This window comes from Rhipicephalus microplus, chromosome 3, assembly GCF_043290135.1.
Source record: "Rhipicephalus microplus isolate Deutch F79 chromosome 3, USDA_Rmic, whole genome shotgun sequence".
Classification (NCBI taxonomy): Eukaryota; Metazoa; Arthropoda; class Arachnida; order Ixodida; family Ixodidae; genus Rhipicephalus; species Rhipicephalus microplus.
In genome coordinates, this window is record NC_134702.1 from 50,987,395 (window position 1) to 51,005,105 (window position 17,711).

At 45.4% G+C, this 17,711-nt stretch overlaps 1 protein-coding gene across 1 annotated transcript in view; it reads right to left on the reverse strand.

Moving 5' to 3' along the window:
• The window catches only part of LOC119161456 (ATP-binding cassette sub-family A member 13), a 31,501-nt gene that overhangs the window by 12,592 nt on the left and 1,198 nt on the right, over positions 1-17,711 (reverse strand). Inside the window, exons 2-10 of the mRNA XM_075887843.1 lie at positions 16,032-16,210; positions 14,992-15,129; positions 13,393-13,510; positions 12,111-12,265; positions 8,981-9,136; positions 8,097-8,307; positions 6,261-6,513; positions 5,323-5,375; positions 2,849-3,143 (exon numbers count right to left, since the gene is read on the reverse strand). Of these exons, the coding sequence (XP_075743958.1) occupies positions 2,849-3,143; positions 5,323-5,375; positions 6,261-6,513; positions 8,097-8,307; positions 8,981-9,136; positions 12,111-12,265; positions 13,393-13,510; positions 14,992-15,129; positions 16,032-16,210 (1,558 nt within the window). The remainder of the gene's footprint in view (positions 1-2,848; positions 3,144-5,322; positions 5,376-6,260; positions 6,514-8,096; positions 8,308-8,980; positions 9,137-12,110; positions 12,266-13,392; positions 13,511-14,991; positions 15,130-16,031; positions 16,211-17,711) is intronic.

Here is a 17,711-nt window from a genome sequence, read left to right on the forward strand (position 1 = left end):
CAAACTCTAACTTCCACTGTATTTTTTCTAGTTCGTGCTATGCAACAAAATGTTCTGGTTCTTTAGCATTAAAAGGAATAATCAGTTTTTTTTCTGTAACTAATAACAAGGTATCCCGTTACAGTTTCTTAACTCTGGGATGTAGCTTCTTCTGTATACTTTTTTTCGGTTGTGTTACATTTAAAAACGATGAACTTCTACTTGAGTCTCGTTGATCAATTTTTACATAGCCTATTTTTTGGTATATAATGCGTTTTTTTTTGTTTATTTCTCGCGCAACATTTCGTGTTCGGCCAACATAATGCCCTCTACGCTTAATACAACCGGGTTATCACCAGAAATCAGATAATACGACAGCGAAAGAGAGCTTCCTTGCTTGTGCACCATCGAACATTTAGCTTCGCGTCGTCATGCGGTTGGACGGGGAAGAAGCAGCACTGAGAGCGATCAAGCTGGAACTGTTCATCGGGTGTGCCCAGACAGTCAACACTTACTGTACAAGTACTCTCAATAGAACGACAGTGGCGATACACTAATACACGTACTAATGTGCTAATTATCATGTCACAGCAATATTAGACAGCTTTATTTTCTATTCGTATTAGTAAACTTCACGTTTACAGGTTGCCGGTTATTTGGCTGCTTCAGTGTATTAGAGAAGCCAGGGTAATCGCGCAACCTAGTGCCGCAGAACTCAGTAATGCGGATATAGCTAGTAACGCAATACTATAGCTATTGCTAGTCTTGCATTATTAGCTATAGTGGCGGGTTCTGTAACCCACCACGGTGGTCTAGTATTTATGGTCCTTCACTGCTGACCCACAGGTCACGGGATCGAATCTCGGCCGTGGCAGGAGCACTTTGGATGGAGGTGAAAACGTTTGAAGCCCATGTACTTAGATTTAAGTGCTTTAGGTGATTTAAGTGTTTTAAGTGTGTTAAATAACCCCAGGTGGTCGAAATTTTCAGAGCTCTTCACCGCGGCGTCTTTCACAACCACATGGTGGTTTTCGGAACGTTAAACCCCAATAATTTTAAATATTAAGAACGATTGATTGATTCGTGAGGTTTAACGTCCCAAAACCTCCATATGATTATGAAAGACGCCGTAGCGGAGGGCTCCAGAAGTTTCGACCACCTGGGGTTATTTAAAGTCCACCCAAATCTGAGTACATGGGCCTACAACATTTCCGCCTCCATCGGAAATGCAGCCGCCACAGCCGGGATTCGATCCCGCGACCTGCGGGTCAGCAGCCGAGTACCTTAGCCACACTCTTAAAAAAAGTTAGAAAAAAGGTAGCAACTGCAAGCAAATAGGTAGTAACTGCATTGGTTACTACCATACTTTGACTGTTACTACACTTTTGCTACCTGTTTACTACCTACGTTAGTAACCCGTTACTAGCTGCTTCCGTTACTAACTTTTTGCGACCTGTTTACTACCTACGCTAGTAAACAGTTAGTAACTGCAATGAAGGAGGTAGTAACTGCAGCCGTTACTACCTTTCTTGCTCCGCTACTACCTTTTTGCTACTCGGCTGTTGACTATTTAATTCAGTATAGTGTGTGATTCCGATTCTGATTATTTATGAGAGGAATCGTGTCGACGTATTATCATTAAGCGAAAAAATGGCGCAGATGATATCTACAGATCAAGAAAATATATTTTGATTTAAATTATGCAACTGAGATACGTAAACGTTATTCTGATATTGTTGAAATGGAGAAGTACAAGTTAACGAACCATAGGCAAGTGTACACGCGTTGCAATAGACAATTACAACAAACTTAATAAATTACAGCACATATTAACAACCGCCAGATCAAATTATCCAGACGGCCGCAATGTACCCCGAAAACGGTCACAATCAATCCATTACAGCGTGTCTCTAAACATTATCATAGTTTTGGCACGTCGAAACCCAAAAACGAATATTACCTTGTAAACGCTGATATATTAGCCGTGTGAAGCGTTCAAATGCACTGAGAAATAGTTCAAAACCTTGCTTCGGCCACTGTCCATAATGTTTTTGTGACCCTTTTATAATGAATAAATATGACATACAATTTCTTGTAAGACTGATTAAAAGTCTTGCGCTACGTCCCTAAACTTACGTAACCAGGTTGTATATTGTAGTTCTATAGGCTCAGATTTATTATAATTCATCCTGAAACACAAGTGCTCTCTTGTGCCAGACATGCCCCTGCAAAGTAGGGGATATATATTTACCCCATGCGTACTTCATACTACGTGTATGCGTAAAAAATAGTGAACTTGTTAGGTCTGTGCACTCTTCGCGTTCATGACACACCCCGCCTCATTGCCTGAAGTTTTCTAGTGATGAGACATTGATTGGCGAACATTATCAGTGAAGAAATATTATGCAAAATAAATAAACAAGGTAGTAACGGTCACTATTTTTTTCTTCAAACCTTTGAAAGTTACTACCCACGGGTGCTAACGGCTTGGGTAGTAACAGTTACTAACTGCTGGTAGTAACAGCAGAAATAGTAACTGTTACCACCCTCGCCGTTACTAACTGCGCTTACTACCATGGTAGTAAGCGCAGTTAGTAACGGCGAGGGTAGTAAGTGCAGTTAGTAACGGCGTTAAACGTTAGGAACGGTGTTAGAACCCTGCAGGGTTGTAACAAATGTGACACACCATTACTACCTCAAAGTTAGCAAGTACTACCACCTTTTTTCTAAGAGTGCGCTAGACCACCGTGGCGGGACAAAATATTAAGAACGTTTGTGTAACTTTGCTGCTGATGCTAGTTTTTAAAATTGGAGTAATGGAACTGGACGAACAATATTAAGTTTTGTTGTTTTGTCCTTGAGATCTGACGTATCTAAAGAAGCTCGATCGCATGCGTATAACGCACCCGCGTTCGTCGATTGTCGCAGAAAAGAGGTGTCACGCGGCGGCGACACCAGTTCCGGGAAGAGGTCGACCAGCCAGCCCGGTCCGGACTGCAGGTACTCCATGACGAACGTCATAACGACGAACAGGACGTACACCGCGAAGGGAGCGGCGCGGTCGACGGCGAGCATGGCGCGCCGCTTCAACAGCAGCGCCGCCATCTGGCCGCAGAAAGAGGGCCTCTGAAGCGGCTCGTCGCAGAAAGCCTGCGAGTGGCTCACTGCGAAACAAGTATACAGGCATTTGTTATCAGTTAACCAGATTATGAAAGGCAATAGATTGAAAGAAACAAAATCACGGCTTATCCACACAGTGAGCGATGAGTGGGCGAAACAGTGGGATTGGTCGGTGTTACCGCAGATCACTTATTACATTGACGACTCACGCATGTAGGTAAATGCGTGACAAAGCGGTGTACAATTACAGCCAAGTTTTATTGTCCTAAATGGTATGTTGTACTCGGTTGAGGAATGCGGATTTCGTTTTGCCTTTATTATTACTGCTTTGTGGCATCGGATTTAGCCTGAAGTTGACAAAGACGAGGTCTGTCCACGTTTCCCTGGTGCGTGTTGGTTTCTTCTATAGTCGTACTAAATGTATCATGGAGCCTATCGAGACATCATATACTCCGCAAGCCAGTTGTTTGTGATCATCACCGTCATTATCTTCGTCATCACGGCCACGGCGCACGCCAACGCCACCAACGGACAAGCCCCGACCTTACCCTGAAAATTCAGCCAGTTCCACACTGGGGAATTTGTGCGATAGCGAAGTTGTAAGCGTGCGAATGTGTGGTGCTATAGACAAATGCCGACGGGGCTTTTTTATTGCGATCAGTGCCGACCCCGGACAACTCTCGAACCACATCAGTCGCTGCTTCGCGGTCGCTTTTAGTCGTGATCAGACCCGATTGAAATCCACCCGATTGCGACATCTGCATCACGATCTGACTCCGCAATAGTGATATGGCTGACGTCTGCGCCAAACTAGATCCGGATCAGGCTGTGTATAGCGTGTGGCAGCGATCAGCCTGCCATCGCGATCAAAGAGTGCGATTCGGGTTGGCCCCAATCGCGATGAAAAGTGCCCGTCTGACACCAATATAAAACATCCTAGTCTAATTTCAAGCACCATCTTCATACCCTTTTAGCATCATCATCTCGGCCATCGTCATGATTATCATAATTTCAATCATCATCATCATCGGCATCATCATCTCGAGCATCGGCATCTTCATTTCACATCATCGTAATCATAATTTCGAGCGTGTTATTTCGTTCTATTGAAATTTTATTCACTTCCATCTTTGGTCATGTGACTAGCGTAACGCCGAATGAGGCAGCCTTGACACGAAACAGCTCCGGAGTTAAAATGGGCCGGAATGTTAACCACATCGTACGGTTTGCTACCCTGCAGAAGAATAATAAGTTGGGCGAGTCGGTAATGATCCATAATGCAACTGCGCGAAAAACGAACGGGAACACGAAAGGAGAGAAAAACACAAATACAAACTATTTGTGCTTTTCTCTCCTTTCGTGTTCCCGTTTGTTTTTGCGCAGTTACATGGTAGATATGCTACCCTACACTGGAAGGAGGTGCCAGATAAATAAGGAAATAGATAAAACAGCGTGTGATAAGTAAGTATTGACAACGAAGCACACGCACACAACCGCTGCGGTTCACAGTGAATGGATGACACTTGTCACTATACCACATTCGTTCACGCAGGCTCCTTGATCGTAAGAAATGCACTGACCGATTTGTAGCCCTCTTCTAGAATGCATTGTAACTTATGAGTCTTATTATGACTACACACATGTGTGTCGTCAGTTTAAGCGAAGTCGTGATCTATAGTTAACAGATTACTCCTAGCGTCTATGAAAGGCGAAATCATGGCGGTTTGCTCAAAATAGATAGAATCATTCATTCATTCATTCATTCATTTATTTATTCATTCATTCTTGATTTCCTTCTTTAGTCTCATTGCTCCTCGCACAGTCTTTGCCTGAGAAACCTTCAACCGACAAGCTTCTACACATTTAGCGCCAATGTAACTTGACTGTCGAACGAACACTACAGAATATAAATACTCATCCCTAAGCCAGGCAGAAAGTGAGAACAAGTAGAAGTTGACTTCTTGGTGAGCCTTCGGGGCGCTCGAGTTAATCACTATATTGAGTGAAAATATACCCGGAGCCATAGTTATAGCGGATGAAAGCTTTAAAATCCAATGACGCGATCCATACGAATCGGAGCATAGGAGTATTTTTCGCAGTCATCTTTCGAGTTATGCATGCATCCTTTCGCCATTTATGCAAAGCTCTCACTTCGAGTCGGAGATGAAAAAAGGATAGCCAATTATATAGCAAATGCTTAATCGAATGGCACGAACTGCTTACTTTCAATATCGGTGTCAATGTTCAGATCTACGTTGTCCGGCTCGGTGGACATCCTGAAAGGCAACAAGAAATGTGTGCCACAGTTTGCAACAAACCACTAAGGCAGCTGCACGTCACGTAGTCTCCTTTCCGTGGTCTCTCCGAACAAAAGTACGCCAGTTGCGGATAATGTCAGGCGCGCCTCTCAAGTGACGTGATTTAGCACCGAATGTACGCATCGAAAAAACAATGACTGTTTAGAAATGTGCGATGAAACGGAGTTGCCCTCGAATGCGACCGTTCTGAAGAGTCCGTCAAATGCACGCAATATAATCGCGGGATTCAATAAGTTAAAACGAGAAAAAGTCAAGCTAGTTTGTGCGGAGTCGCGATAAGGAAGAAGAGCCACACACACGCCGGTACTGTTCTGATCTTTTCTCTTGTGTCTGCGCGCCAACTTCCACCGTCAATGGCTTAACTTCACAATTACGCATTCGTCAATTTATTCGACTCGAAAACTTTCATCACACAAACTGCCTGCATTCAAGAACCATTCACATAACTAGCATATCTTTTCTATTAGAGCTACTGAACTTTAGGACTTTCGCGACACTATTTTGTAGAATGACGCAGTGTATTAGCATTAAAGAGAACACACACACACACAAAAAACGGGGACTAGGAAAGGCGACGCACAGAATCGTTTACGCTGTGCTCCCTCCAATGTATAACCTATACGCGCCCAATCTTCGATACTAAGCTATTATCATCTTAAGACTAATTACGTACATTGCATATAAGTATACTCATTCACTCTGTCCCGTTTAAGCCGATTCCACTTTATGCCTGTACAGGTTACCTGTTCCTATCATTTCTTTCAGCTCTCCATCGATAGTTTTATTGGAGTGAGCAGAGACATTTTTTTTTTTCAGAAAACAGAGGGTCAGTGATGCACGTACTTAATGAAGACGTCCTCGAGCGTGGTGAAGGTGACGCCGATGTCATCGATGTCGTGGTCCTGGCAGAACTCTTCGATGCGCTTGAACATGTCGGCGAAGCCACGCGTATCTCGGGTGCCCAGCGAGATGATCACATTGCGGGGTGTCTGCGACAGCCGTGCTCGCGCCGTGCGCTGCTGGACTATCTCCAAAAGCTTGTCCTGGGCGTCCAAGACGTTCTTGGTCTTTGGGAAGCGTATCTCATAGCCGGTTCCTGCCAATCAATCAATCAATTAACTTCAATATAAAGTTCTCAGCGCAAAAATTTCAGACATCAAACACAAGAACGAGAACGAGCGCGGACTTTCAACTGATTTATTACCACTAATACGCACATATATATGTTACAGAAAAGAAGATAGGATCACTTAATTAAGCAAATACAAAAAACACATAAAATAAAAAGGCCAAAGAGACTTCAAGAAAACACGTGCTTCAACAAGAGCGCTTTCCAGTGCGAACCACAAATAGTCAAAATTGACTGGATACTATATTTTTCGTGGTCAACTGAGCGTGAACACCCCCCCCCCCCCCCATTTCAGCAACCTTGACTTGGCAATTAATAGCTACAAGCCCAACGAGCCGTTCTTGTTTTCAATAATGCGACCACGTGGCATGTATGTTGCAATGTGCGCGTGCAGTCTCGGCATCAGTATTCCGAAGGCCGTGGAATACTACAAAAAATAAAGGTTCACTACTACACTTAAAATTGTGCACAATATGTAAAAAAAACAAATGTTACCACTCAAGCCGATCAAGGTCATTCACTTGAGCTCTGACTTTAAGGATGTTTCTATAGCAAGACGCTGGAGATATTGTAAGAATAAATATAGCCCGCATTTGTGCAAATGCATTTGCGAATTTCTCGCTGAAGTCAAAACGGGCTTATACAGAGTATTTTACGGGCAGGTTTGATTGCCACTATCCTGGGCTGTTAACCTTTGTCTTTTGTAACTTTAACAACTAAACAAACAGTGTTACGGTAGACGCATACGCACGAAAACGATTGGGTTGATGCGTGCGGTGTTTCATGGCCTTATTAATTCACGTCGTTATATACAAAAACAAAACAAAAACATCGACTTGACCGTCCAAGATTGTGGCACCCAAATGTCTTTTACAAAATACAGTCTATAGGCCGACGTGTCGTCGCACGTGAGTGCTCCCTTTATACTGTCCTATTCGAGAGTTTTAGTACTGCGTGCGTGGCGGCGTTGCGTACGTAAGGACGCCACGTTCTGCGTAGTGCGCATGCGCAGACCGCAACGCGCACGTATCGCGTTACGTACGCAGCCGCTACGTACGCACGCATGAAATGCTTGCGTGCGTACGTATGAGGGGATCGCGCCGCTCTCGAACAAGTTCGCGACAGCGCGAGACTTCGTTTTGCAAAATGGCGGCATCGAGGGCAAGCAACGACCGGCTCTGTGGCTTGAAATATGGCCCTAATCTGGCTATAACACTTGGATTGGGTCACATTGGCTGCCAACAACACGTGCTTCTATTTTGATCTACCAGATGGGGCAACACGCTTCACGCTCGTTACGTACGCGGGTAATACGGCGTACTAAAAGCCAATTGGTGGCAAACGACGCCACGTAACGCAAGGCGCTTGCGTGATGCGTACGTAGCACCATTCCGCAGTACTAAAACTCTCTATTATCGTAACCCCTAACGTATTAGCCCTGCGCACTTGCGTTGAACTGCTCTCCGCGAGAGATACAGTTACGGTGGCACACATTTTTCTTTTACGAAACTCGCGCACACAGTGCCAAAGCGTGGCGAGTAATAACCAACCGTGCGCTTTCTTGAGAAACGTGGGCGTTCCGCAGCAGCGTACTCGACCGTGCGACATGATGGCCACGCGGTCGCCGATCAGGTCCGCTTCCTCGGTCATCGCGCTGGTCATCACGATGGCGCAGCTGGAGCGGATAGCCTCCAGCAGAGTCCACACTTCGCGGCGCGCCTCTTCGTCCAACGAGTACGTGGGCTCGTCTAGAAGCAACACCTGCCCATGAGGGGCCATTGCAATCAATCAATCGACAATTCATTCAATCAATCAATAATTTGAAATTTTTGCAACTAAAGACGCAAGCACAGAAGAACAAAGTAACAGCACAACAGTATGCCTGCATCACTCGAGGAAAATCTAGGCGCCCTAAAGATGGGTTCTCACAAGTGATGCAGGCAAAAAACTCTATGTGACGGTAGTGTGCTGATGAAGTCCCTGATAAATACCCATTTTACGATGGATTAGGACTGCAATAAAATGTTTGCCCTGATTCCGACTCGGAGAATGGTTCTTTCTTGACCGAGATCTGCTTATATTTACACTTAATGAGTTCCCACAAGGCGTTTGTATTAATACTTTGCTTTATTCGTGTTTGCACAAGCACAGTGCAAGCAATGAATACGACGACATGGCTAGAGAGCAGCGCCATTAAATCCTAGTCTTCCTCTCGGTTGGTTCGTTCAAATGTGTCGGGACGGCCGCAAGGCTTGTTGAAGAAAGAAAGGCTGAAACTTCACGGTACTCTTATAAGAAAGCACCTCTGGTCAATCGAGGTGATTGCCACGGGTGCTTAATTCCTAGCAGAGAGCGGCAGACATGTCGCTACACATGCTGTATGCGAAATCGCTACACCGCGTATACACTGGCCAAATAAGTTTCCGATGCTCACCCGAGGCTTGTTGAGCAGCGAGATGGCCAATTGCAGCCGTTTCTGGGCGCCTGCGGAGAGAAGGTGTGGGTACGACTCGACCTTGTCATTGAACTCGGTCTCGGTCAGCACTTCCCTTGCCCTCGCTCGGATGTTCCTGATCGGCACCCCTTTGAGCTGAAAAACGGACAAGTGCCACTCTTATAACATCTTACGCAACTCGACAATTCATTCAAGGCACGCTGCACAACACTTATAATCATGACGTCATCTCTGTCATGGTGGAAGTAAATGTCATCATCATCATCATCAGCTTGACTACGTCCCCTGCAGGACAAAGGCCTCTCCCATGTTCCGCCAGTTAACCCGGTCCTGTGCTTGCTGCTGCCAATTTATACCCGCAAACTTCTTAATCTCATCTGCCCACCTAACCTTCTGTCTCCCCCTAACCCGCTTGCCTTCTCTTGGAATCCAGTTAGTTACCCTTAACGACCAGCGGTTATCTTGTCTACGCGCTACATGCCCGGCGCATGTCCATTTCTTCTTCTTGATTTCAGCTATATCCTTAACCCCCGTTTGTTCCCTAATTCACTCTGCTCTCTTCTTGTCTCTTAAGGTTACACCTACCATTTTTGTTTCCACTGCTCGCTGCGTCTTCCTCAATTTAAGCTGAACCCTCTTTGTAAGTCTCCGGGTTTCTGCTCCGTAGCTAAGTACTGGCAAGATACAGCTGTTATATACTTTCCTCTCGAGGGATAGTGGCAATCTTCCTGTCATAATTTGAGAGTGCTTGCCAAATGTGCTCCACCCCATTCTTATTCTTCTAGTTACTTCAATCTCGTGGTTCGGCTCCACGGTAATGTAACCAAATGTAACCGCGGTTAATGTAAGTAAATGTAACCAGCCCTCAATATTAATAGGAAGCCGGATGCTGAAAAAATAAAAGTCCGCTTCGCACGCACGACTTCGCGAGGCTACTCGCGTTAAGGAAGCACGATGAATCTGTTAGAATAACAGACGAACATAATTTTGCTATTTAAACCAAAGCGCCTTACAATAATGCTTTCTAGTTTCACGCCGTAGCGGCATTTTGAAATTTTACGAGTATGCTCACAGTGTGCTAAGGGATGTCTGTATACGAACGAGTGCTTCAGTTACGGCTTGAAAATGGCTTCTCCGCAATAAGGGTAACTGCAAGGAGAAGCCCGCTTTTAAACAACCAGTCCCGCTGTGCAAGTTTTCCCGACTCGAATATTAGGAATACTAGAAGTATTATACAGCACCGCGCCCTTTCCAGGTGAACACGACTGAGCGGTACCACACTACGCGGAGCAGCGGTGTATCCCGCGCATTAAAGCGAAGTGGCGCACGCACGACACACGGGAGGAGCTCCGTCGCTGTTAACGGGTGTCACACTTGCGTGCTCGGCGCTGCTTTTGATTAACACGCACTTACACGTCAAAATGTTGATCGAGAAGTTTAAATTGTGGGTTACCACAATGTAATCGACAAAGTTGAAAGTGGCCCGAGTCAGTAGAGCTTTTGCATGTGGCTGCATTCTGTGTGGGTGGCATGCTTTAAACCACGAGCAATTATGAGCGTGAAATATTTCAGAATTGGATGTGCATAATAGAATGCCTTGCCGGGCTAGTTGGTGCATTGTCTGAAAATAAAAGTGGAGCGCCAAAAGGCGGGTCACTATGCAACCACTAAGTGGCCTTAAAGGGGCCCTGAAACACTCTTTCAAGTAACCGTGGAATTAATTCACTGGAAGAGCTTATTGCCTCACAAATTCAACGCCGCAAAAATTTTAAGAATACGTCCAGTGCGAGTGGAGTTACAAATGTTTGTCACGTGATGCAATTGCCTTCTCTCTTTCCTGCGAAAGCGCTGGAAGCTAAGCAGGGAGGGATGGCAGGGCCACAGAAAAACGTCACGCACGCCTCGTGACCTTGAGCACTTTTCTTTCTTAGAATGCGCGGCTTTTTCTGTGTGATCGCGCGCGCACGCGTGGACAAGTAGCGTCCTCCCACGGCGATCCCTGTAACGAGCGAGCGCGTCATGTTCAAATCAACCAATGTCTGATAGATGGACTTACTACAAGTAATCTTTGGGCTTATTCCGTGATTTGTCGAGAGAAGAGAAAGCAATTTTCAGCTGAGCGACAATTTGTTGTGAATTCCAGGCCACGTACTGCGCTATAATATTTGGCTCACGTGTTGTCGGGAGCCTCAACTACCGATCGGCAGCGTTTTCTGACCATGGTCAAAAAGTGTTGCAGGGCCACTTTAAGGGAATAGACTAAGTAACGTGTATGTCTTTTGTAATAAGTGGCCGGCTTTAAACCATGAAGTCGTTATGGTAATCACATGTTCTGACACCCGACGGCAATGTACGCTTGTGCAACGCAATATTACCGCGATACTACGTGTTGTAATAATACTGATTGTTGGCCTAGTTGGTATTTACTTAATGGCATGATTTGCCGCCTGTGCTTGTCGTTTGAGTGTTCCTTTTCTTGTGTGTGTCTCTTTTGCGGCCAAATCATGCCACTACGTGTTGCATTGTGAAGCCCGTGTATAGGACTCGCGTGTTAATAAAGCGTGAACGTTACTTTCGCTGCAAAGTCCAAGCAAAGAAAGTTATTTTCACAGCCCTTCCAATCAGACGCGTGGCTGTTTGATAAAAAACCTGCTTGCCACGCAAGCGGCCTAGGTTGAATCCTCACTCGAACCCGGGTATTCTTATCATTTATTTTATTAGCATCTTTCTAGATTTTTTGGTCACACACATGATAATTTTTAGCTAACAATAAACGACGCACGCTCCGATGCCGAACGCAGTCGCAATAAAAAAAAGTTATTCTGACTATTTGTCGCAGTTATGACATTATCATGGGGCTGCATTGTAACATAAGAAATTGAAGTCATTTTATTTTTTGCATTTTATGACTTGCGACGCGTACGATTCTCTTTGAAGAGACAAAAGACACAGATCCCACGAGCTTTGACTGGAGTAGCATACTCCACAAAGAGAGTTCCCGTGTTTCCTTAAGTAAAGCCATGTGACACACCCTTTCCTTCTTAAAGTGTGTCGACGCGATACAACTCGCGTTCCGTCTGTCTCGAACAAAGTGCAGCCGTAAACTTACCACAGCGTAGAGAAGCAGGTGCTCCCAGACCGTCATGTCAATGCTGAACATAGCCTGCCTGGGACAGAACGAGGCCACCGTGCGAATCATGTGCCTCGATAGCACCACGTCCATGTCGCACACCGTCGCCTGACCCGAAGTCACTGGAATGCTTCCTGTCATACTCAAAAATTATTTTTTCAGCAATGCGAGCAACGAGTGATTCTCTCATTTTTTAACAAGCACTTCCAGTTTAGGAACAATCAGAATTCTTTCAAAGAATAAAACGGTATTAAATACATGAACCTAGTCCGTGTTAAGAGATATGTCGGCTACAAATGACATCACATCATAGGTGTACTTAAGACAAAAGCCAACTAAGCGCCATAGTATTTAATGAACGTACATTGAATGAGCTCGTTGAAAGAGCAGAACGGTTTTATAGTACCAGAATGAGATCGCTGTGGCACCTGGTGGAGCATATATCAACTACGCGCTCCCGTTTAGACAACCTCGGAGATCCACTTGGACAGCGCGCGTAACACACGTTTAACCCTTGAAGCCCACTGTATCACACGAACGCTCATGTACGGGTGCACATATGTCAATGATTTAAGGTTGCCTCAGGATTACCTTCATTTGCTCTTCCTCGCGGTTTCTATAAAACAGTCGATAAAACTACCGAATGTCCAATGAATGGGGGTTGGCGAGCACTTGAAATACACCGTCTGATGTCGAGGAGTTAAACGAAAGGATAGCTTAGTACGCGAAAACAGCTTAAATGCTACCTTAGTTCAGCAATGAATGTCTTCGCATTTACGATGGGTCTGCAGACTACAAATATTTTTGGGCATACGTCGGAGTTCTGCGGCGTGGTCGAGTTACGGCGATGTGTAAAAGGGCCAGTCTGTCTCACAAGCGAGACAAGTGGCTGAGGTGAGCGTTTCTTGCCCAACAAATCACAGTGCTTGAATTAATGAAAAAATACCGGATAATCAACACAAAAAAAGATTGATAAATTAATTTATGGTATATCTTTTATATGGTGTAGAAGTTGCATAAGTAAATCCTTATATTATCACTAATGATTGTATTAGCGTAACTTAAGAGACATCAAGCCTCAGAGTGTGCAACGACACACCATGCGTCCGCTATCAAAATTTATCAAAATTCTGTGTCCAGCAGTACAGGATAACCATTTGTTCATTACATTACATTTCGGTTATATTCATTGCAATGCTATCTTTCTAAACGATGACCATGCCCCCCTACAGTGAACATACTTTGACTTGTTAGTGCATACCTGATAAAACTTTGAGTAGTGTCGACTTCCCTGCTCCATCTGTACCGAGGATGACCGTTATTTGCTTGTCCAGTGCCTCCAGGCTCACTTTATTCAATGCCTTGATCTTCGCGTATTCCTACATAAGAAACACCAGAGTGTTGTAATAACGCTAAATGGAAAATCAGAAAGGTAAAGTAACAGACCATAAGCAAGTTCTGAATTTACATAACTGCACATCACGGTTTTGGTAAGCCGACTTATTACTCAGTCTGGAGAACGAGCTATTTCGCGCACTTGCAAATAAAGGCATCGAGATGTTTTTTGTTTGTTTGCTTCGAAAGACCGCTATCGTGAGAACTCTAGGCTGCACAGCTTTGCGCGGATGGAGTTTGAGGATGCGCACTAAAGGCGAAAGCCTTACAGCTTTTTCGTAAAACGTGAAAATATACCATCGACTTCAGCGGCGGCAACATGAGTGATGCAAGAAAAAAAAAGAACTCTGTGATACCACATGACTACGCCATCATGACGTTACAAATCGCCAAACTTGTCATGTCATCATGACGTCAGTATGACGCCACATTACGTGACATGACATGACATCACATTACATCATAGCTTGGCTAAAGGTGGGCAGCAAGCGAAAGCAGCGCGAGACCAGCTGAGGGGCAGAACGTTCTTTTCGGATGGGTGATATTAGAAAAGGTGGGGGGTGAATAAATCGACTGTGAAGAAAAATATGGCTCTCGCCTTCGAGTCATTTTAGGTTCTTTTAAACGGTCCCTATACCATGCCGCGTTCAAGGGTGAAAGCAGTAGTTTCTTTTTCACTTTCATTACCCTTACGAGCACTATTTCCTCCTCGCCACTTATTTCTTCGTGAATCACGTGGAATGCCAGTAGTGTAGCGTTGAGCCAGCCAGGATACTAGGCGTTTTTAGACTACACGCTTTTACATCCACTTTCTCAGTCTCAAACGCAGAAAGCACAGTGAAATCGGTTTATCGCGCACAATAGTCATTGCGAGTCAAGGCAGAACGAACGTGCGACTGCGTGGAAAAACAAGGTAGGTGAATCGGCGAGAGCTACATGACGCCAGGAAAACGCGGACGGCGGGCCGATCGGCGAGAGCTGTGCTGGCGTCGGAGAACACGGACTCCGACGCCTGTCTTCCTATCTTCTTTATCTATTCTCTACTTTTTCTTCGCTCATGTGTGGCGAGTGCTCCGTCTTTTTTATCTTCAATTTTGTACTATTCTTTCTACTATTCATTTTATTATCACCTTCCCCCACCACTACACAGCACTGCGCCGTGTCACCATTTAGGCAGACAAAAATAAGGTGCCTTTTTACTTTTTTTTCAAGAACTACTCACTACTTACTAGGCGACAATTCACGACAGATATCTCTCGTATATCGATCAACAGAGAGCTCATTCCATTCTGACGTCACGTGAAGCAACACCTGACGTCAGGAATTGTGCTGCGAAGACGGGAGACGTCGGGTGAGGATAACGCTCTCGTGTTTGGCATTTTCAGGGGTATTTTAGGGGCCTTCTAGTGGACAGCAGGCTTGCTTGTTCTCGCCGCATGGCAAACGCGGTTGCCGATCGACGCACCTTGGTGAGGTTCTGGGTGCGCACAACGATCGTCACGCCCTCGGGCAGCTCTTCGAAGTAAGTACTAGACATCTGTTCTGGCGGCGTCATCGTCCCAACCTCGAGCACCTCCACCGCGTGGGGGAACCAGTAGTTCTTCTGCACAAGGTAAAACACACAAGGTTGTATGACTTGTAGGTCTATTTGGGCGTGTGTTCGTCGGCTCGTGCACGCGCGTATATTCAATTTTTCGCTCCCCTTATGTTTTACGTTTTATGTAACAAGTATGTCACGGAGCTAGTACATTACAGAGCCCACAGGCGTGCCAACTGGTCCCAAATTGACTACTTTTGGACCCGTTTAGCGACGAAAATTTGCAATTGGCACCATCGCTATTTTCTGGCTACATTGAAACGTCTCGATTTACATATTGAAAATTGTTTTATTTATTCACCAGTAGTACAGACTCAACCCATTATACCACTCCTGTTCTATTTGACCACAAATCAGGCGACAATAATAAAAGTGTGGCAGCTTGGGCTAGTTGGTATGCCATGACGATAGTTATAGCGAGAGAACACAACGACGACACAGAGACAAGAAGGTCTCTGTATCGTCGTTCTGTTCTCGCGCTATAACTATCAACAATATTAAAGCCGTGGCTAGTTTGGCTACTTCTCGCTTGAATTCTGGCGCCTTTTGAAGCCCACCCAACGGCAACCCTGGCCGTTGGTCTAGTGCAAAGGACACTATTCTTCACAAGGAATCAAAATTAAAAACAAAAATGGAGCAATGACGTGCTTCTGACAACGGCCCGCCGTTTGGTCCCAGCTTTTCTGAATTAAACATATCAAGTAAACAGCTTTTTGAATGCACCATCAAGGGCATCCGGTCGCCATTATTGTGAAAAAGCGTGGCCATAACTTAGCGGACATATGGGCCGAAGTTAAGCCCCAACCTTCCTCCAACCCATCTCTCCTTAGCAAAAAATAAGGGGGGGGGGGGCAGCCGCGCATCCTGTGCCTCTCGTGTGCACACCATGTGACAAAGCGGATACGTACGGTGAACAAGAATCCAGGAGCCAGCGGATGGTCGCATACTGAAGGCAGCACGTGCGTCAGGTACCATATGGCGGCCAACATGGCGACGCAGGTCAGGATCGTGGCACGCCATGAGCTACCCAGACGCAGGTTGTCCACGTGGAATGCTCGCGACGACAGTATCGTCCAGTCGGCTACGACTATGAGCAAAACAGAAAGCGATTTGTGTTCGTCATTTCCTTGCTTATGCTTCGCGCTCCAATCGGCGCAAAACGCAACGGGAACGCACTAAAGTAAAATTATACTTTCGCTGCTCTTTTTCGGCGTTAAATGAAATACCGGAACTTTGATAACACAACCAAAAGTATGCTACAATGTGGTCCAGGGTTATAAATAATTTCATGTCATCATAAAGCCATTTTTTTTTCAGGAGGTTAAAGGCTGTCGTGACGTATACCTACATGCACGAGGTGATCACGTGGGAGCTGCACATTGTCATACTCAGCGCTCGCTGCAGCCACCCTATCCCCAACCCTATAGCCGGGAGGAGTGGGAGGTGACCCTGCTTGGCAGTTCTTAACTTTAGGCCCAAAATGACTTGGTTCGACGAGCCCAGGCGACAGCCGACGCCAATGGGGTACTACTATAGGCATAGAGTTTCCCAAAATTAACTAGAGGGCACTTTGGCACTGCGATCGTTCAGCGACCATGGGAATGATGAGTAGTACACACATTTGCCTAGTCTTCGTAATTGCGGGCGGCGAATCGTACTTGCGGCTTCGTTTATTACTGGTTACGGTTTTGTTTTGAAAGAAAGAACGAACCCTTTTGAACTTAAGGACTTAATTCAAAAGCTTAAAAGAATAAGGTTTTGAAGCGCAAACGGTGAACATTTGCTAATTTATGTTTTCGTGAAATAACAGCTCCAAGCCACACGAACACACACGGAGCCAGAAGCAGGCCAGAAGTACGAAAATTAGACAAATGTGTGTACTACCCATCATTCCCATGCTCGCTGATGCGCCGTGCGTTGCAACTCCCATAGACACTAGCACCAGAGTTCCCTCTAGTAAGTATTGTGGGAAACTCTATGCTACTAGAGATCCCCACCTACTAGTTGTGGGTGCCGTCCTCTTATAAGGCGGTCGCTGTATACCTCTCTTTAAATGTTTTTAGCACTACCACCACCACCTTAGTGTACGCTGCTACCTCGGTATTATCAACTATTAGAGTGGTATTAGAGATGACCCAGCAAGCTTGACCGATTGCCGAACAACTACCGTCTGCATCATGTGGCGACACACATGGACCGCCGATCAATTGTGAACTCTCGTAGGGCACCTAAAGCAGGCACCATTGCGAAAAGCAGTGCAAGCACCTACGTGTAGCCACACACAACTGATGCTGTGGTTTATTATGATTAAATGATGGCTGAACCTTTTGCAATGGGTGGCAAGCTTACACCACTCACTTTTCACGCCATTCAAATGGTCTGACGCTTGGCGACATACGTCTTGGCCAAAAAATATTACGGCTGTTAACGTGACCCCTTTGCCGACATGTCACCAAATAGAGCCTGTTCCCAGAAAAGTTTCAAATGCTCCTGGGGTTCTGTGGCAGAACACTTGAGTGTCGTGCAGAACCGCTGGGTTCCACTCCAGCTAGTACCCCAATTTTGCTTAGACTATTATGAAGTTAGGG